This window comes from Semicossyphus pulcher, unplaced genomic scaffold (genome assembly GCF_022749685.1).
Source record: "Semicossyphus pulcher isolate SPU_LCO1_2020_fin unplaced genomic scaffold, fSemPul1.0.p SCAF_8, whole genome shotgun sequence".
Classification (NCBI taxonomy): domain Eukaryota; kingdom Metazoa; phylum Chordata; class Actinopteri; order Labriformes; family Labridae; genus Semicossyphus; species Semicossyphus pulcher.
Window position 1 is genome coordinate 7,218,709 of NW_027211759.1, and position 22,601 is coordinate 7,241,309.

The 22,601-nt window shown below is 44.0% G+C and overlaps 1 protein-coding gene across 1 annotated transcript in view; it reads right to left on the minus strand.

Moving 5' to 3' along the window:
* LOC138612460 (unconventional myosin-IXAa-like) overlaps positions 1-5,655 on the minus strand; it is a 128,085-nt gene extending 122,430 nt beyond the window's left edge. Inside the window, exon 1 of the mRNA XM_069685716.1 lies at positions 4,738-5,655. Within this exon, the coding sequence (XP_069541817.1) occupies positions 4,738-5,640 (903 nt within the window). The 5' untranslated portion in view covers positions 5,641-5,655. The remainder of the gene's footprint in view (positions 1-4,737) is intronic.
* Between the last annotated feature and the right edge of the window lie 16,946 nt (positions 5,656-22,601).

Genomic DNA, 22,601 nt, shown 5'->3' on the forward strand with positions numbered 1-22,601 from the left:
CACTCCTGTCGCCTAACAACATGTAGCTAGCGGGCTGCATAACTAACGTCACGTAACTTCGTATCTTAAAGGATAATTTGTTTCAAGGGCCATTTCGGATTTTTAACAGTATCTCTAGCTGTTCGATTGAGTTGAAACCAAAAACTTTTACATTCTTAAGTGTATTCCTTGGCCGCGTAAGAGTCCGCCATTTTGTTTTGAATGGCGCGCAATGAATCTCGGGATACGTTTGGCCGCGGAGGATGCACCCGATGGATCCTTCGTGGCCCAGGAAAAGGAGGACGCATCTGAAGGAGCCTTCGAATTGGGACAGCCTTCGAAAACCCCGCTGTGACGCGATCGGCCTTCAAATATGGCCTTCGAAGGATGCAGCTCCTGGATTGGGACACAGCTTCTCACCGCTGTTAACAAACACTATAAGGCATTAAAGGCCCCAAAAATCATCTTTATATAAAAAAAGAAAAAAGAGTAAAGTAACCTTAAATTCAGTTACTTTATAGTTGAGCTCTATACGTCAACATTTTGTGGGACAGCGTGTAGATGAAGGATCCTTTATGGTGTTACAGAGGAAGGGACGACAGGAAGCTGAAGATGTTGAACACATCAGGAAACCAACAAGAATTTGAATACATCTTCATGCATTTGAAATCCAGTTAATTAGGCTTCACAGATCTCATATTTGCAGCCTGACTCTGCCTCAGGCCGACACTCAAACTTTCACAAAGCTTCAGTGCAGCAGCGGCAGCAGCATCTGACCGAAGCAAATCGCTCTTTAATTGGCATTACAACTTGTGGAAACCAAAGAATTCAGTCGGTTGAACTCAGCTGCCTTGTTTTTTTGGCTGGCCGTAAACTTTTTGCCCCAGAGAGCTGCTTCTGAAAAGGAACATGTCATTCAGGGCAGCACGTAATCGTCTCCGCTTCCAGCTGCTGGTCAGAGGACGCCAACAGCATGCAAACAGTGCATTAACATGGACGTCATGTTCAGCTGTTGGAAAAGCTTCAGCACACAGGAAACAGTTAGTTATGTCAGTGTGATGTCGTCACTTTGGCATGTTTCTATTATCATCAACTCTTTATAAAAGCAGAGTTTGTAGAAATACATGGAAAGAATCAACAAACTGAAGTCCCTGATTTGAATTATTTAAGATCCTTTAATGTTGATTCCTGCTAAATAACATATTTGGTCATTTTTCCAAGCTAAACATTTACACCGATCAGCCATAACATTATGACCACTGACAGGTAAAGAGAATTGATTATCTCGTTAGAAAGACACCTGTCAGCGAGTGGGATATGTTAGGCAGCAAGTAAACATTTTGTCCTTGAAGTTGATGTGTTGGAAGCAGGAAACGACTTTGACAAGGGTCAATTTGTGATGGCTAGACCACTGGTTCCCAACCTTGTTTCCTTGGAGACCCTCCTGCTTGTATCTACGAAAGGCTGAGCCCCCCTCGCCCGCACACACACACACACCAAAACAGTAAAATAATTCATCCTCAAAGCTTTATTGGCAAAAATTGACACCAATCAGCCTACAGTTCTTTTTCTTTTTAGTTTATCAAAGTTATCTTTAGTTATTATAAAAAACATCCCTTTAAGTCAAATTTAAATATGTGGGCATTTCTGCATGTATGAATGTACAGTATGTCAAAAATATATCTGTGTGCATACATGTGCAAATCTAATCTTGACACTCTCGGTGCAGACGAAGCCTCGCGCACCCCCAGCGATCTTTGGCGAACCACTGAGCTAGACGACTGCATCAGAGCATCTCTAAAAGCGCAGCTCTTGTGGGGTGTTCCCGGTCTGCAGAGGTCAGTACCGACCAAAAGCGGTCAAAGGAAGGGAAACCGGTGAACCAGCGACAGGGTCATTGGGGGCCAAGGCTCACTGATTGCGAGCGAAGGCTGGCCCGTGTGGTCCGATCCAACAGAAGAGCTATTGTAGCTCAAACTGCTGAAACAGTTGATGCTGGTTCTGATAGAAAGGCAAAAGGAGGACCTAGACAACATCAGGCAGGTGGTCATGATGTCATGGCTGATCGGTGCATGTTTTATGTAAAATAATTCAAATTAATATCGCTGTAATTTCCTCTTAAACCTCTTTAACGTCCCTTTTTGCCAAAAGTTCGATGAGAAAATAAAACATATCTGTACTCTAATCATGAAGCCACCATCAGCAGCTGGTTAGCTTAGCTTAGCATATAAACTGGAAACAGGAGGAAATGGCTAGCATGGCTCTGTCCAGAGGCAACAACATTCACCTACTAGTAACTCTTACTGATTAACACATTGATGTTGCTTGTTTAATCTGTGCATACAGAGGAGGAAACTACGGGGATTTATCTCTTAGCTGGGTGCAACTATGTGGCTACCAAACAGAGACTTCAGGATATTACAGCCATTAACCCGGTAAAACTGAATCACTGTATGTTATGTGTTGCTTTTATACTTTGGTTTTAGTATGGATTAAACACACTTGATGTAACATATTAAAACATGAACTTTTGAGGTGCTTATAGGCAGAGCTTTGACTCGAGCCAAGCTATCTGTTCCCCCTTATTTCAGTCGTTATGCTAAGCTAATTAGCTGCTGGCTGTAACGTTAGGTTTAGAGGTTTAGGTTCATTCCCAGACGATAAAGGGGGGATTTTCCAAATCTCACACTGTTCTATTAAGACCTGAGATTTCTTTGAAATATAAAAGTTCAAAGCTTACAAATTTGCAACGTATATTTTATAATGTATTTTCTTATAACAAGAGCTCATAATGTTTCATACATCTGACAACCTATCAGGAGAAAACGAGAGGAATCAAACACAACAAAGTTTTCTTGTCCTTGGCGTGTTCGTCCCTGTGACATGTAAACCAGCACCTTGTTTCTCACACCTCGGTCAGACAGGTGATTGATGGGGAAGTGATAACACGGGACACAGTCACGCTCCCACAAACGGCTCACAAAGCCACCGCCGTACAGTGAGCAGTTCCTCAGAGAGTGGTGTTCCTCCATCTGTGTTATTATCAAAAACAAGCCTTTACAGTCCTCCCGGCGCTGTCGCCTCTGGCACCTGAGCTCTGACAGGAATTCAGTCACCACGACAAATCATCACCTGCAGAGAAGTGAGACTGTGCGCATGTGACGGCCGGGTTCAACCACAGCTATGTGGTGTAGTGGAACAGAACACCATTTATCATGTCTGACATGTCTGATACATGACTTGTTAGTTTGAAAGAGATTCTTTGGGTGTATGGCATAGCAGTAGTGACATGAAAGCTGAGCGCCTCCAAATCCACAAGAATATTCTAAATAGCATTAAGCTTGTAGAGACTATTGTTCCTCATGTAAGAAGAATATGAATCGAAAGCAGCTGCAGTTACGTGTTTCTCCTCCGGAAGATTCGAGGAGGTCTAACAGGTGATTCATGATTTCCAGATGACAAGCCGTATATCCAACTGACCGTTCAATAGCCCTGTTTTACAGTGCAGGCCTCCACATGGGACGCACATGGTGTCAACATGCACAGCTGTGTGTAGACACGACATCCCCATACGTCCTGACAGGAAGCTGTGTGCAGCGGAACAAAATGGCCGCCAGAAAACAACAAACCATCGGGAGGCACAGAGCTCATATTTATCAGCATGTCGCCCTTGAAAAGACCTTCCCAAAATTCCCAATGAAATTCCATAATCCATAATCCTTTATTGATCTATAATCCAGGGCGGATTAAGCAGCATTCCATTATGTTTTTTCTTTTTCCATCAATGCAGAGATTGGACGCTGTGGAAAACCCAGTTTCTGGGTCACATCATACATATAAGAGTCATATGTGGCAAAGCCGGGGCTAAATATAGGTCTGCCTTGACGTCGAGGGAATTCAGTCTCAGAGAGACGTCTCTATAATCCTTTTCATGCCTCGTTTCATGAGCTGACATTCCAACACCGGAGAAATAACCTGCTGACTTCTCTTCAGATTTCATACGGCTTTTGTCCCCTCCTTTCTACAACTGGAGTGTCTAATTCACAACAAATGCACCACATGCAGCAGCATTCACACGGCTATAGCATGGCGGCTAAAATCACAGGGACAAAAAGAGTAAACATTTCAGCCCTACAATGAGGTTTCCCCATGGCAAGCTTTGGTACTAAGGTTTCCTGAGTGGTTGTCACACACCTTTCATCTCATAGATCTTCACCCGACAGAGAATCTTAAAAGCCATCAAGAGAGACTCTGTTTGTAGCCCAGCACACGTCTCAGTCGCTAAACAATCAGCTCAGACAGAACTCAAACTATCCACTGATCTATCTACTAGTCTCGGGGTTAAATCAGGACCAGGCCCTTCCCATTCTTATTTGCCTTTTAGCAAAGGAAAAACTACAGACCAGGAATTATCCTGAGCCACGATCTTCTCTGGATCAAGCTCAGAAAAAGGCCTCAGGGTTTTTGAGAACGTTCCTGCTATGGGCGAGGACTATTGGACTCAGGTCAGGTACAATTAACTCAAAGCACAGATACATACAACACTGAAGGGTTCGTCCTTCATCATCTGACATCCTTCCCATCACAATTCAGATTTGGAAGTAGTGGAAACATTCAAACAGAAGGTTTGCTCCAACACCAAAATAAAATCATCTGTTCTTTTGTTCTTTCATGAAATAATTGTGTCAAACCAACCGACACCAGACAACATGAGCAGAACACTACACTACAGCAGGTGTGGTAAAGTGAGCTCCTTACCTCCAGCACAGGCCCCGCTCCCAGGATGATCTGCTCCACCCCGCTGGCGAATCCCTTCTGGCTGAGCGCCGTCAGGTGATGAATGAGGAAGTTAGTGCTCTGGGTCTTCCCTGACCCGCTCTCACCAGAGATGACAATGCACTGGTTCTTCCGTCGCTGCAGCATGGCGTGATATGCCACATCTGCCACAGCATAAATGTGGGGCTCAAGCTTTCCCAGCGAGTGGTTGTCGTATAATTTGACGTATTTCGGATTGTAGATCGGCAGGAACTGGAAGGGGTTAATCACAATAAGAATACTCCCAATGTAAGTGTAGATCTTCTCCTGGCGGAAACGTGCGCGGAGGCTTTCCAAAAGGGCGCGCTCTGTTAGCTCCGGGAGAGCGCACAGGTCGGACGGAGGGTCGCTCCCTGCAGGCTGGGGCAGGAAGCCCCGTTCCACCATGTGCCGGCGCTCCTCTGTCACCCGCAGCCACATCTGCAGGCTGCCGCCGTAATGAATAGATCCATCCAGGTTCTTCTCCCGCAGGAGGAAGCGGTAGTCCTCGCCACTGCCCAGGCCGCTGCGGTTCTCCAGGGCAGTTCGCGGCCACAGCATCATCCGCTGAACGGGGCAGTCGCTGGGGTTCAGGATCCATTCCTCCCCACCGAACTCCTTCACCTCGGCCAACACGTAGCATTTGGTTCGCTCCAGGCACAGCCGCTGGATGAGGAACTCTATGGCCTCAGCTGCCGTGGTGTTCTTGCGGGCGCTGACGGGGCAGTAGATGGTTCCCTCAGCCAGGGCTCCCGGATAGACGCGCAGGCTGAAGTCCTGGTCCTCCAGGCGCCGCCGCATGCTGCCACAAGCGGTGGCCATGTTGGCGCTGCTGGCGTAGCTGCAGCCGCCATCTTGTAAGCTCATGGTGGCGCAGCAGGTCCCATCAGCACACCGCTCTCTGGGCCCGGAGGACTGACTCAGGACATCCCAACTGCAGGAGGACAGAGAAGAGATGGAGGAGGTTAGACATGGCCGCAGAGCAGCAGAACAACAAGAGTTCAAAGGACAAAAGTGAAACATCTCTTCATGTCCTCACAGCCTCGGGCATTTCCAGGACACTGAGTCACAACAGGGTCAGTAGAGTCATGGCGATTTCATCTGTCCCATGACGGAGGAGAGCGACTCAATAGACTTTCTGTTTTGGGTCATAAAGGGAACCACTATCACAAGCGCTACAAAAGAGGAGCACGGGACGAGTCAAAGAGAGAGACATGAACTGACAGATATTCAAAACAATGAGGAACAGTAGCTGCTTCATGAATTTAAGGCTAACGGCCAGCTTATCAGAGCCACAAACCCTGTGTGTGTGTGTGTGTGTGTGTGTGTGTGTGTGTGTGTGTGTGTGTGTGTGTGTGTGCGTGCGTGTGTGTGTGTGTACTCATGTGATAATCCAAGGGCTCTAGCCGTGTGCCAAGATTAACAGCTGCCACCTTCCACACAAAAGTGGCTGTAATGAGAGCACAATGGTGTAATTCACCACTTCCCTGTTGATACTGAACACAGTACTTCATTCTCTCACTCTCTTTGGACACACACACACACACACACACACACACACACACATACACACACACAGTCCAGTTTCACACACTACAAAGCTTCAGATGTGACTTTAAAAAGATAGACTGTAAATGACTGTTAAATAGTCTAATGATTATGGGACTGAGCTGAAGCTGCACAGAGAATCCAATGGTGCAAATACACTGTTTCTTTGAGTTGATCTTTGTTGATGCTAAAATTAATGTTCATCTCACTTAGCTTCATTTTAAATAAAAAATATTTAAGTACCGCCAAACCAGAGCGATATAAATCAATATAAATTACAGTTTTCCAAACTTATTAGTCATATCAGTCAGCCATTTTTGCAGCGTTACGTTTTCTAGACAAAACCCTAAAAAGTTATCTCAAAATCTGCTCATAAAAAGATTTTTGACTCCAAACTGAATATAGATAACACATTCTTCTCATTTAACTAAATCAAATTATATTTTCCAAAGCACAGGGAGTAATCATGCAACACTGACATGCTTGTTTCTGTCGTCAATGCCAGTGTTGTTGAAGAAACAAATTAAATGAAAATCTAATGTTGAACCTTGTAAACATCTCCATGTGGTGTTCTTCATGTGCTACAAGACATATCAGGGACAACATCAGCATCATCTCCATGGCTGGGCCTGTCTGCTTTTAAACTGCAGGGTACCAAGGACAGGCTGAACAACACGTTTTCAGATTGGCAGGTTTGAGACATCACAAACCTAAGGAGTCAATCCCGTTAAAGGACGGGGTGACGCTGTGCATATCATTATGTGTAACCTATGGCAACCACTTCAGCGATGCACGAGCCAGCTGTAACTGTCATCGTAATTTTTGTTACTAGTTACTAATTACTACATTTCAAGCTAGCTAGGTTCCAACAAGTTGCCAGAGGAGTTTTATAAGGAAAATACAACATTGACGTTTTGCAACAATGGTCTAAACTCGGAAGCCAATTAAATTCTACTGTAGCAAATCTAAATGCAGTTTTTGTTGGACACTAGTCTAGGAGATAAAAATACAAACAGACTTTACATTAGTTTGTTTTGCAAGCAGATTAACCACCAAAACCATCAATATCTCAAAGTATGAAGCCACAAGAGGATGGATCACTACTATTAATATGATTAATCCCTGCAGCTCGCCGTGTGTTGTACAACTTCTTTCAATAATCCTACTTTCTGAGTCAGTGCTGAGTCTCTTCCTTTCCCCTCCATTGTGGCTGGTTTTCTATTGTTCTGGATGTTTAATAAACACAAACAAAAATGTGAAGCCTCTGTTTGCATGGCTCTAATTAAAACCGTAATGCAAAGGCAGGACTCTTAACCCTTAACAGCAAGCAAATGTAAACACTCTGTGACTAAACGGGGGTTTTATTTTGATGAAACATTACCGCGGCCTCTTAAAAGCTCTTCTAAATTGAATCCTGCTCTCATTTAAAAGCAGTTTCTCCTCAGCTAAGTGCATGTGCTGCATAGATAGAGAAAAATGTGGAGGATGAGCCAGCCAGTCGTCCTTTAAGCGCCCCAGACAGACCCTCCTCTCTCTCCCTCCTGCCTGTCTGGAGCGATCCTGACCACCTACAGCAGTCTGCAGCGGCCCACCTCCAGCAGACACAGACACAGAGAGAAAGAAAGAGAGGAAGGAGGAAAAGGACAGCTGGGTGTCTGTAAGAAACAAAGAGGTGAACCGTGAGGGATGAAAAACAGAGCAGACGCAGGGAGAGCTGCAAAACACACCCAGATGAGAGAGAGTACACAAGATTCAAAACAAGGTCCCCCGAGACTGATACAGTCACTCAGTGGGACACTAATGAGCTGCTCAAATAGGTAAGAGGTCAGAGTTTCAACTCTATTATGCAGGAAAATGTAAATACAGTCAGTGTTCATGGACGCTTTGTGCTGCCTGGTGGGGTCCTTTTGGTTGTTCGTGGTGCCGGTACAAATAAAGTACAAAACAAAAACAACGTCCACATTTAATCTGCTAAATCTGAGAACAATGAGCATTTACACTTTTTGTTTTCATCTGGGATCATATCAAAACATCACTGAAACATTTTCTTTTTCCTGCTCTTTCACTTAGCAAACAACAAAAACGTGCACCACAGTCAACATCTATTAAAGTGTTTCACGAACACCGCCTGGTTATCCTGCCACAGCGACCCAAGTCTGTAGGAGTAAAAACCCTTAATCATACTTTTAATTTTGTTCTGCATATTGCTAACGTTCAGCTAGCATTCAACAAAAAGAATACGCTGAGGTCAGAAATACTAACCACACACAGCACAGCTGGTTTGGAAAAAAATCTAAACCAAGAATGTTGAATTAGCAACATATTAATCACAAATGTCTTGCTAGCTTAAACAGCATCACATTGATCACAATAACAACAATTTAACTAGCCACCAGAAATTGGAAGAGCTAACGACTTGCAGTATTAGTTGGCGAAGAGTGTGAGCAACCAGTGAACCGCTAATTCACCCAACAGCCAGAGAGATTCTAGCGTTATCCAGTCATAATAGGTCTCAGAGCTTGCTAGCTAGCTAACTGTCAGTTAGCCGTTGTCAGTTGGTGATAGTTAGCAAGCGAGTTAGCTTGGCTGCTAAGTAAATTCACATAGACTGCGTAAGAAATCATTCCCTATTTATCATATAGAGCAGTTGGCTATTTTCTGTCCGTCATTTTATCCGTCTTTATGAATTAAAAGATAGAACATTTACCCGTTAATGACCTCACTAGCGGCCTGATATACTCTTATTTCTGCTAACAATCCCACAATGCAATGCCTCTTACATTTTGGGGCAAAAAATATGAAATTATTATGTCATTTAACTGGAAAACAGAGACTTATTACTAACATTTTCATGTCTTTGAGTCACTAGGGCTTAAAGACAGACTGCTTTCACAGTAAGAGTGTATGGCAGATAAAGTATAAGAGAACACACCAACTGTTAACCTGACTATATTTCGTCATACTGCTCCAGCCACTTTCAACAATATGTTAAAAAAAATATATAGGGTTTCAAATAAAATGCTACACCAAAGGATATAATGTGAGAAATATGACATAAATTCACCCGTTCCCTAAGCATATCTTCACACATAAGCTGAGCTGAGTTTGGGCCTGTGTCCACCAATGGTGTTTTTGCACTGGCAGCGTCTATTTTCTATACAAAACCAACGCAAATGTCCTCAGTGCGCCCTTGGCATTGTCAGCTGTTTTTTGTCGCTGCACTCAAAATGCTCACTTCTCCCTCACCGACCAATCAAAATCAAGAAGGGCGGGACTTCAGATATCAACTTTGTCAACAACAATGGGGGAGGAGAAGCTGATCATTTCGTATTTCTGAGGGTAAAATTTTTCTGTCTTTATCTGCTGCTAACGCCAGGAAACTTTCCCATTGTTTTCACACTTTCTTTGTAAACTTTCCTTGAATGAATGCAAATATTAAGCATACAGAGCGATTTACAACTTTCGTAACCTAGCAACAGTAAGCTCTCTGAAATTGAGATTGTGGGTGCTGCGAGCGCAAAAGACACCATTAGTGGACACATGCCCTTATACAGACCTACTTCAAACAGTTGTTCAGAAACCAAACATTGGAAGTCCCGCGTGACAATAACGATAACTGATTGATTGGTATGATTTTTGTTGGAAAATCCATTGGAGACAGAAGGTAATGGATTTTTATGTTTCCAGCAGAAGAAAAGGAGGTTTGTGGTAATATAACAGAATAATAGAATGAAACACTAATTACATTTTTGCCTAAATAAATCTAAAACAGAAAGACAGGGCAGGAAAATTGACTCTGATACAGGAATGATCTCTGGGAAATGCCGTTCAAAAACAACACAGATGTCACCAAAATAAAACGGATATTAAGGATTACCAGTTTAAGGGAAATCTAAATCCCTACTTCTGATAATGACATTTTTTCCCTGAACTGGGATACACAGCGAGCAGAACTCTCCCTTTGCCGGCATTATTCGTCTGGAAAGCCGAAACCCAGCCCCACCTTAGTTAAAATGAGACCCCCTCCGACTTCCACAGGAGCGGAGCAGAAAATCACTCTAAAGTTTGGGAAAATTAACCTCTAAGCCTGATTTTAGTGACCTGTCTGCTGAGGCTTTATGACCCAGCAAACCGGGCAGCAGGAGACGTCAGGAGGAGCTGAGAGGTTGCGATGAACCGTCTGATGGATCAGGGGTGGGGGCTGATGGATGGTCTTTCGGGGTGAAAGGTCAGAGTGAGGAGCCAAGGTTACATTCCAGCTGAGGCTCCGACAAATCACATGTGTGGAGCTGCGGAGATGGCTGAGAAATATTTTGGGGGAGATGGAAAAAACTTCTCCGGCATTTCCTCGAACAGCTGCAGGAGTTGAGGTAATTCTGGCAGGAACTAGACGCCTATTAGACGATGATGATACATGACCTTAATACTGTTTGTGTAGCATTTACAGCAAAAACTACAGCCGAGGGAGTTTTGGTGATGATGAATGAGGCTTGAAATTGATAGAAGTCAGGTACAGCGAGGAAAGGAGGAGACAAGTAAGAGTAGAAAGTTGTGGAAAGAAGAGAAAAAGAGGCCGCGAAGAAGACGAGGCTGAACGTCCGTTACGTCTTGTTTTGACACGGATGAATCTGAAGTGCTGACAGCGTGTTGAGATAAGGCCGCGAGCTGACGTTTGGGGGAATGAGCTTTAAAATGGAGAGAGATTGAAAGAGTAGTGGACGTCTTAATGAGAGCGTGCCCGTCACTTTACTGGTGGATAACTTCAAGCCAGGATCAACGGCGCTCGCAGCAATCACTCAGGTAGAAGGGAACTGCTAATGTTAGAAAGCAGAGCTACTGCTGAAGATACATTAATATTTAAAGAGTCTGGCTGACAGTGAAAGGAGGGTTTCAGTTTAGAGAGGAGAAAGTGAGAGGAGACAGGAGAGGGTCTGCAGCCAATATTCGCATCAATCTCTCTAGTTCATACTTGTCTAAAATGAGAGCCAATGAAAGCGTCTGTAAAGACCAAGGTGACGTCTTTGAATGTCTCTTTTTGTCCATAACTCAACATATTCAGGCAGGGACGTAGATTTCCGGGAAGGCAAGTGTTCTGGTTTCTGTTTGAACTACACTTGAAGTCCGAGTAATATTGACCAATCACGTATTAGCAGGCTGCAGTGAATGCAACAGTCTGTGTTGAGAGCAAAAGCAGGCGGAACCTAATCCGCCGTAATGCCATCCCGGCTCCCATCTGCGTCATCTGACGATGATTAAGCTTCTTATTAACCTCTATAAACAATCTGTTCTACATCTAAAATTTAACTTGAGATGAATTCCCTTGACGCTGTGTCGTGAAAGCCGTTCAGCGTTCAGATTTCCCGACTTCCTCGAATGCATCAGATCGATCAAACCTCTGTTCAACAAACGAGCATTTTAAAAGTTTTCTTCTCCTCTTGAGGACAGACCTGACAGAGCTTGAATTTTTTACTTCTGACAAATGCGGTAACAATCGAGGACGTGGACTGGAAGTCATTTATCGCTTCCCGCCCGGCCCGTTCACCGGTGTCCCCAGAGGCTATATCGTCTCAGACGATCAGTCAATGGGATTTGAGATTGCTGTCACATTCACAAAGAAAAGCATAAAATCTGCACATTTGAGAAGCTTAAACCTGCAGAAGTTTGACTAAAATGATTAATCAACTTTTAAAACAGTAAGACATTAACTTCCTTTTATGATTTTTCTGATGTTATATTGACAGACCTTGACAACAGTGGTTTGGATGCTCTGTTACTTCATCTGAAAGGTAAATTAATTTATCAATAGTCTGCTACAACTTCCCAGAAATCAGTATCAGTATTGTCTCTTCCATTAATCCTCTAAGTCGACACTGTGGTTGCTCGTGTCCATTAGTTGTGTTAGCTGTCGTTTTTGTGTTCAGATAAAAGCACATTATAGGACATTAGCATTAGCTGAGCCCTCAGTCTTTATTAACTTCGGACTCAGACGCATTCATTATTGACCAGAGAAGATTTACTTGTGAGTGATTGTCAGTCATCAGCAAACAGCCGAACCTGTACCTTATTAGTCTGCTGTGTTGACTGTTGTCTTCCTGTTTAACTAAGAGCTCAAAAGACAAATTCAAACATCGTGTTATATTTGCAATGAAGTTAGTTGAACTGAATTTAGTTCCTTTGCCATAAAAGTTACAGATGTGGAACTTTCAGGTCAGAATTTAAAGTCCAGAAAATCACAACTTGTGCGAAGTTTCATTCACACAGTGGGACACCGCTGGGTAGAATTTCCGATACCATTTCTTCCTTCCTGATAACAATACTTGTGACTTGTTGGCCGATACTGACTACCCTCAAAGTGCGATTAAACGAGAGGTGAAAACCTGGTATGTGGCTGACCGCATCAGTTCAATGTGCGCTTTTGTGGGCAACACTGTAAGCGTGGCGTGTAAAACATTAAGGGGCTGCACAGTGGTTAGTGCTGTCACCTCACAGCTAGTAGGTTCCTGGTTTGAGTCCCAGTTCAGATGTAGGAGGCCTTTCTGTGTGGAGTTCGCATGTTCTCCCATGCGTGGGTTCCCTCAGGGTACTCCGGCTTCCTCCCACAGTCCAAAGACATGCTGGTTGGGCTCATTGGTGACTCTAAATTGCCCGTAGGCATGGGTGTGAGTGTGAAGGGTTGTCTGTCTCTGTGTGTCAGCCCTGTGACTGACTGGCCAGGGTGTAACCCCGCTTCTCGCCCAATGACAGCTGGGATAGGCTCCAGCCTCCCCGCGACCGTGAACAGGATAAGCGGTATAGATGGATAATGCATAACATTACACTCTCTGCCAGCACCACATTGTTGTTGTTTGTTATTTTCACACAATTATTTACTTGAAAAGAGTTGATTTTCAGGGCTAATTGATTTTGGTATCGGATCTCTGCATTGACTGGCATTTCTGCTAACACCTGATACAGCATTCTAGGCAGTATTGGAGTCCAATATCTGTATTGGAAAGCTCCACCAGCTGCTGCGACTGCGAGTTTCCGGGACTTAATAGTTCCTGGAACCTAGTTTGGGACTTATACGAAAGACTCAGAAAGTTCTCTGGCACATAAAGAAGATAGAAATGGATATTTCACAGCTGTGCAGTAAACATGTAGTGAATAACCGTGTCTCTACAACAATTGCATTAGAGGAGACAGGGAGTCATTAAACGCAGAGAGAGCTTCCAGCGACAGGCTCACATCCAAGATATTAAACACAGACAAGAGGCTCAACTCGACATGCAGGTCTGCAGAGTCTGGCTGGTAAACAGTAACACCCCCTCCTCTCTCACAGTCGCTTCTCACCAGTTTAACAGCAATAAACACAAACCTCAGCATTCCTCCACACTGCTAACACGCACAGAAACACACGCAAGTTCACTTCACTTTAAATCAGTTGACGCTGAAGGTGTGCTCGCCCCAAACTGAGGGGTTTCTGTAGTCTGTCTTTAAAACCAAGGATGGGAGCTACATGGTTAAAAGAGACTTTGAGCTGTGACTCGCACACAGTAATACTTTTCTACCTCCACACACACTCGCTCCCGCCCCTGATCACTCATCAGAGAGGATCATTCAGGGATTACAGGCATATTTAAACTCCCTGTGGGTTTACTCCTCACCACTGGCTGCTGCTGGGCCACAGGGCCTGGGCCTGAAGGTTACTCCACACACACACATTCTACACACCTACACACTCCCAAAAGCATCGGATCAGACGGAGGCCACACCTTGTGTCATCCAGCCCTGAATTCAAAGCTAAGAAAGGTGTGTGTGTGTTTTGCATGCAGCTGGAGACCTCAGACGTCCAACTGTCACCTGGATTTTTGCCTTGTTGTTCTTGTGTCGAGGATTTTTAGGTTTTTACTGACATATTTTGGATAAGAAAATCCTGGCTTTTCAAAATAAAATCCCCAAAATGTCTCTCTCTGCACAGAAGGCTGAGCAGAAGCGTATTAAATCTGTTAAAGCCTGTTTGTTGCCTAACATTCATTCTTTTAAAGCTGCAAATAGTTGGTTTTCTGGCTTCCTGAAAATTCTGACATTTTGAAGTTTTGTGACCACAGAGCTGTCAATTTAAACCCCCAAGCCAATTCTGAGAAGTTGAGCTCTAATGTTTTTCCTTCCTTCAGTGTCCACAGTTTGAGCGCCCTTCAGCAACATTTAGCAACATTCCCTCATGACAACTCGAATAGAGTTGCTTAAAAGCCTCCGTTAGCTTCAAAAGAAGTGCTTGGCAAAGTGTCTAAAACCTTGTCCCTCCCAAACCTATCAATTTTGGACTTAAAGGGGGGGTGTTATGCTAATTTCAAGCTTCATACTTCACTCTGTGATACCTGTGGAGTAGCTTAGCATAATTTACAGTTGAAAAAAACTTATTTTTCTCACACTGCTGCTCTGTGCAGGTCCTCATACAGCCTCTGCCTGAAACCACTCAGTCAGCTCTGTCCCTTTAAGAAACCCCGCCCCTACAAGCCCGCTTTCTTCTGATTGGCCAGCTCTCTGAAGCCTGCTGAGGCCGCACTTTGTGACGTCACAAAGTGCCGTGAACCTGGCGACTGAGCTGAGAAGCCTGGGGATTACTTTTACCTACAGATCTGAAACTTTACCCACGTTTAGTCTGGACATCCAACATTATAACATTATATATATGTCTTAAAATGTAATACCTAATCCTCTTTAAGAATCTGCCGACCTCTGAATCACACCCACTTTAGCAAGCAGGATTTGACCTGAAAGAAACTAAATCCGTAGCTCTTTGAGTAAAAAAAGAGTGCAACACCATGAATATCTTTGCTAGGGGATTGTCTGAAAGTTTATACTGTTATCTCCATTTCACTGTATATCACTGTAAAGGCCGACTTACTTACAGCCATGGTTTGAAGACGGAATCTGTTTTAGGCACACAGAGCCCTTCAGACTTCAGACTGCAGTAGAAGTGTCAATGTGACACACTGAGTGTTACTGGAAAACAGAAAATGTGTTCATGCAACGTTCCCTGGAAAGTTGAAGGTTGAAGTATTAAAAACAGCTCAATAATAAATGCCTTGTGTGTGTGTGTGTGTGTGTGTGTGTGTGTGTGAATTCCTGAATTCCAGCAGGCCAGCAGAGCTCACAGGAACTGAGCCCACACAGACGCAAACATCTGCCAGAAACGGAGCACACAGCACAGAGTGCCGAGTCATTCAGCGTCTGAGTGAGCGAGTGTGTGAGGAAAAATGCTCGTGGACTCTTTCAGGTTTAATACTCTACAACTCAGCTTGGTCCAGACACAGACACACTGTTAAGAGGAAATGGGAACAACTCATCTACCAAGTATACGGCATTTCATCATGAAATCAAAAAGAAGAAGAGGAGGAGGAAAAGACAAGGAAAGTAAGGAAACAAGGAGAGGAGAAAAGACGAAGAGAGGAAGGGAAGGAAACAAGGAGAGGAGAAAAGACGAAGAGAGGAAGGGAAGGAAACAAGGAGAGGAGAGAAGAAGAAGAGAGGAAGGGAAGGAAACAAGGAGAGAGGAAAAGAAGAAGAGAGGAGAGGAAGGAAACAAGGAGAGGAGAATAGAAGAAGAGAGGAGGGGAAGGAAACAAGGAGAGGAGAAAAGAAGAAGAGAGGAAAGGAAGGACACAAGGAGAGGACAGAAGAAAAGGAAAGGAAGGAAAGAAAGAGAGAGAAAAAGAAGAGGAAAGGAAGGAAACAAAGAGAGAGAGAGAAAGAAGAGGAAAGGAAGGAAACAAGGAGAGAGAGAGAAAGAAGAGGAAAGGAAGGAAACAAAGAGAGAGAGAGAAAGAAGAGGAAAGGAAGGGAACAAGGAGAGAGAGAGAAAGAAGAGGAAAGGAAGGGAACAAGGAGAGAGAGAAAAAGAAGAGGAGAGGAAGGAAACAAAGAGAGAGAGAAAAAGAAGAGGAAAGGAAGGAAACAAGGAGAGAGAGAGAAAGAAGAGGAAAGGAAGGAAACAAGGAGAGAGAGAGAAAGAAGAGGAAAGGAAGGAAACAAGGAGAGAGAGAGAAAGAAGAGGTAGGAAGGAAACAAGGAGAGGAGAGAAGAAGAAGAGGAAGGAAGGAAACAAGGAGATGAGACTTGGAGAGGGAATTAGGAAAGGAAGGGAGGGAACAGGAAACAAGGAGAGGATAAGTGAGGAGGAGGATCATGTTTTAACTTCATGTGGTTTCTTTCTGTCTTTACATGTCGTCAACATACATGTGGACAAAACCTACACTGCTCCTTTAAGAGGTCAATACTGTGCGTGTGCGTGTGCATGTGCGTGCTTGCATGCGTGTGTGTATCAGACACGATGCAGATCCCCTTTCCCCATCCACTGCACTGTTACTTTTCCCAATGGGGGATGACATCACCTCGACCTGCACCACTCTCCTCCTGGCACTGGGAAGTCCACACACACACACACTCACACACTCACACACACACACACACACACACACACACACACACACACACACACACACACACACACACACACACACACACACACACACACACACACACACACACACACACACACACACTAATGGAGCATCGCTGTCAGAGAAAGACCACTGTGCTGTGGGGAGCTGTATTGATTAAAGACCCCCCTCTTCACTATAATCAGACGTCATCTGAGCATCTCTGTTGCCATGGTAACAGGCTGATTGGATTCAATTAGTGCCATTTGCATGTAGCATCCTTTGAATGTGATCTCACTGTGTCTTCTGCGGAGTCTGCTGCATTATTCTTTAGTTGAGAGATCCTAATGGAAATAGGTTTTTGTTTCTTATCCCTTTGGGGTTAACAGGACAAGTAACTGGTCATGGTGGTTTGTTCCATCTTTCCTTCTCTTTTAAACTTTAAAGCAGCATAACAAGCTGCAGATCCAGCCATCATTAAATCATCATTGTGTTTTTTGCTGTTAAAGGAAGCAGAATAAGCTCCACACACACAACCGATGATGGTCAGACTGATATATAACATTTTAGATCATAAAACCTAATAAGCTAAATACTGTGGTTGTAACTCTGTGTGTTTGTTACAATGAAAAACACATGTCACTTCAAATGTTCAACAAAAGAGAAGTAACATTTTCCTGTTTTTAAAACTGTTCCATCTTATTTAAAACATTCTTCACGTGGTTCTAAGGAGCTAAAGATACATTTTAAAAAAGCTTTAACAAGCAAAACGGACCTTCCAGCATAAAGTCACACAAGCTTTGTTCCCTTTTTTTGTTCTTTTTATATCCTATTTTCTAATTTTATTTATGATCAAATATTTAGAAGGTCAACGGATTATAGATTATATCAGATTATATAAAATATTAATATCCTACCAAAATGTTAATGCTGCCACCCCTTTTGGGACGAAACCTCGATATTCCTGAATGATACGAACATTTGAACATAGAATTATAATCAGTAATGATTATACCAGCGTGTAAAATGATGGTGAACTGCCCTGCTTGTAAAAAAGAGCGAGTTTATCTGCCGCTCCATTCTGTCTCAGGATGCAGCTAACAAACCCCCGCGGGACCCTGACGACTCTATAAGTGATGAACAGCGAGTGCTTATTGATCGGAGCTCGTGAGCAGAGAGAAAATGTCGACCTCGCTGCCGCGTGCTGGGTGTGTCCTGCTTCTGTCTGAGGTTTAACCTGAAAGTGACCAACAGCAAGTGACCGTCTGGGTGGTTTTGTTTATGGGAATTATGTTAGTTAATGTGACCACTAAAATATCAAGTCAGGTTCTGAGAAAAGCATGGATGCACTCTGCGTTTGAGCGATTAAGGTAGCTTATTCATTAGCACATTAACAAAACTGATGAAAACTACTACACTCTAATTGGTTGAAGGATAATAACTCACTCTTTTCATACAGGTAGAGAGTTCCTGCACAGACGACATATTCATCCTCAGTTTGTCTCCTCTCAGAGATATCTTTGCACACGAGGAGCCGTGTTACCGAGACAGTTACTCTCGTGTCTCTGTTTTTGAGGCTTATGAAAAACAGTGCTAACATACTTTAATGTTTAAGTTCAGCCCTCTTAGTTTAGTGGTATTAGCATGCTAATATTTGCTAATTAACACCAACAAACAGTTCAGATGGGGCTGAAAAGAATGTCAAGTTTTGCAGGTATTTAGTCATAAACCAAAGAGCAGGACGAACTAAAGCTAACCTGATGATGGTGCTTGATTAAAACTCACCACCATGCACCCTCTGGAGAGCACCAATGTCTGAACCAAACTTCGCAACGATCCTCCAAGCCTTTACATATCATTTTTAATGCTACACTGTCAAGCACTTGAGCTTCACTATTTACAGGAGGTGCTGTACAAATAATACTTCTTTTTATTATTAAGTTAGTGCTGTTGAGACCTCTAGAGAAAAAGAAGATGAACCTAACCAGCATGTCTTTGGACTGTCGGAGGAAGTCCGGGGATCCGAAGAGAACCCATGTATGCACAGGGAGAACATGCAAACTGCACGAAGAAAGGTCATCTTCGTCTGAACCGAGATTTGAACTACAGACCTTCTAGCTGTGAGGCGACAGCGCTAGCCACTGCACCAGCGTGCAGCCCTATACCAATAATACCCAGTTTCATTATTAAGCTGTGAATCTATCCAACAGCTGTTCTTCATCTTTCACAACACCAAATGCAACCTCAGGAGAAAAGTCAAGTGATTCCTCAGGATCTATCGTCAGTGCCATAGAGCTACACAGCTAGCTTGGCTTAAGTCGTGCCTTGACTTGAATAATTGTAACGACAAACGGGTCACTGTAAAATAATAACCTCAGAATAATTAGGTCAAAAACATGGCTGATCTTTTGAGAGACTTCAAACAAAGACAAAGCTTTGTGAAAAAGTTTTCATATCGGTTACACTTCACATTCTTGCTCTTCTCCTGGTGTAAGAATAAAATAGGATGCGAGTCTGAGCCAAGGACAAGTCCGGCCTACTTTTCTCTCCCACAGTCTGAGCGGGTCCAACAGAAACACCAGAGTGTGTTTGCATTTAAGCAGCTCTGCCCAGGACTTGTGCACCAGAATAAGAGATGAGCCACCCGCAGCTTTGGCTCTGGAGGTGCGGTCAGCCGAACACTATCCAGAAGAGCTACTGCTGAGCAACTACTGGACACCGCAGAACTGGGAAATGAAAGAGTGGGAGTTAATAAGGCGGGCAGGAACAACAGGCACACGATGAAACCTGCGTCTGAAAGTCAACAGAACGACCACAGACGAACCATCGGCGCTCGGCACAGTTACATCAACATCAACAGTCCTACTTTCAAAACTCTGCTGCACAAACCAATCGAAGCTCGCCAGGGTCACAGTGTCACTAATGGCTCCATCATCCTCATTGATCCCACACTTTCCACCTCTGTTTCCCGTCGGTCCTGCAGCCCTGTGCTGGGATTTGTGTCTGCGGGACAACGATCAATGTCTGCCTCTGTTTGGTGCATTAGAGGTCCACATTTTTCATTCTCAGATAATCAATGCTGAGGTAAACTCTGATTTGTATTTCCTCTCAAGAGCTACATGTGTCAAGAGGATGGGGCAAGCTTGGCTGAATCATTTGACATCAATGAGATACATTTCCATCAAATAACAGCAGATATAAAGAGCAGAATTATCCAATATGTACGCTAATAAAAAGCTACTGAATAAGCCACTCTAAGATGCCCTGGTTATGACTCGACATAAGGACTTATTAAAAGCCCACACAGGATGTAATCCTCCTTTAACCCTTTAATTTGAAACAGCTTTTTTCTCCCGTTCTTCCACTTTCCAGTCAGACCCATCAGAGGCTGAGTAATGCTCGAAGTCCGACAGCTCCTCATGCATTATTTCTGCGCTGTAATAAACAGCGGGTCTGTGGCGTTTTGGGAAGATCAAAGCAAACCAAGTCTGGCCCTAATAATGGCCCTCACAGCGCTGGACCAGGAAGAAGCGAACATGTCACGACCGGCAGGATGCGCGCATGTTTTTGCATGGAGAACAGGGGATTACGTTACTCCATGCAGATGCAAAAGCTGGCTCGCTGTACGACAGGCTTTTGTGACGTTTGCTGCTTTTGTGTCAGACAAACAGGGTCATGGGCAAGAGCAGTGAGACAGGTAAAGTAACTTCCTCCCTGCAGGCCTGCCACTTCTGGTTCACTTCAACCCATGCATTGATTAGTGGACGGGAAAAACAGGTCACAAGCTAATGCATGCATTTGTGCACGTTTGACTGTTTGTATGTACTTGTGTGTAAAAATACGTTAAAGCAGTTGCAGGATGGGGCTTTGTGATGCAGAGGCACTTCAATAGACGTGTCCTGAAACGCGACACGGGTCGCCTCACGGACAGAAAGTACAAGCCAAACAAGGGTGCCACAAGAATCTCCAGCGGCATGTCTTTTTGGAACAGATGGTATTTGACATCAGAAAGGGGATGTTGAATTGCATGTTTGTGCCCACATTCTGGGCTCTGCCTTTGACAGCGGCTCTCTGCAGAAGTCAGCGAATTTAAAACGACATGCCGCACGTTGGAGCACAAGTTTCTTCATCCTCTGCTTTCTCAGGCTTTCTTTCTCTCTGCTCATTGTTTCAACCTTAAAAATACAAGACTGGCATCTCTGTTTTAATTTAACAACAATTCCCATGAAGAGACTAAACCAACAATGCGTTACCCCATAAATAAGAGAGTAACAACAGCTGCAGAGTTCTATTGTTGCAGTTTATCCCTCCCAGCTTTTTAACAAGCAGATGAAAACATGGATTCAGAGAGAAGAAACGGCTCAGCGAGTTGGATTTGTTGCTAATTTGTCTTTATGGGAGATGTTATACTGCAACCAAATAATTCTCTGCAGACCAGAGAGCATTTTCCCCCATTAGAAAAGACATGTCTCTAAACTACAAATACTTCAATCATAGCATTTTATTGAGCTCATATCTGTGCATCGCCATCTCAGCCCTGTAGACAAGATAGCTGCAGGAAGCACAGACCAGGTGGGCAGATTCACTTGTAACCAACTATCACTGTAATATTGCACGATTGTGCAGCTTAAACAAGGCCGTGTAGTGTCCAAGGAAGTAGTTTGCTCTGATGTGGCAGGTTAAAAAGTAAGGGTGTGGAGGTACAGTAGGTGGATTGGCTGATACGACATCAGATCTTCAAGAGTTCAAATCATCCATCCATTTTCTACACCGCTTGTCCTGCTCAGGGTCGCGGGGGGCTGGAGCCTCTCCCAGCTGTCATAGGGCGAGAGGCGGGGTTACACCCTGGACATATCGCCGGTCAATCACAGGGCTGACACATAGAGACAGACAACCTTTCACACTCACACCTACGGGCAATTTAGAGTCCTCAATGAACCTCACAAGCATGTCTTTGGACTGTGGGAGGAAGCTGGAGAGAACCCACAAACCCTGCAAACTCCCAACAGAAAGACCCACTTTGTTTGAACCAGGAACCTTCCAGCTGTGAGGCGACAGCGCTAACCACTGCACCACCGTTGTCTAACCCTGGTCATAACTTCCCCTTATCTTTTATTTCTTATCATAACCACGATCTTTTCATGGCCTAAATCTAATCCTCAGTGCTGCGTTCAGGAGCAGCCGCTATCTTGAATCAGCCGGTCAGATCTATAAGGGATCAAACAAGATGTCAGAGCACATTAGCACACTGTTTTATGTTTCTTTAACTGCCTTGTTGTTGGGACACAGAGAGGGTTATACAAGTGAGAAAACTAAAGCAAGTAAAGCGCTGATGTTCTGTCAAATGTAAAGAATGACTAACGTTTGCTTGAGGCGAAGCTCCTTGAAACATTTGTTGTTGAGTAAATGGGACATATTCTTCCCTGTTTCCCTGTTAAATGACTGTATGGGTCTTTAATGACAAGTAAGTTATTGTTGGAAGAGAACTGTGAATAAGCGACTCCTTGATGCAGCTACACAGAATAAAAGTTGGATGAGTTGATGGATTGCTGCTGATGATTTATTGGTTTAAGTCTGTGCAGGGTATCAAATGTAAAAGTAATCCAATAAAAAATATGTAGAAACAAAGCATCTACAGAAGAGGGAGGACTTACAATACATAAAGCACATGGAGGTAGACAGATACTGTATGTCCTGTGTGAAGACAAAGAGGCTCGGGGGGTTTGGCTGCTGTCACAATGAGTCATGAGACCAGCAGCGGCAACACGGGCGTTCAGAAGTGGCGTCATTCAAGTGACGGGAAGGGGAACCGTTCTGTTCCCTGTAGTCAGCAAGGACGGACAGAGGAAGAGCAAAGAT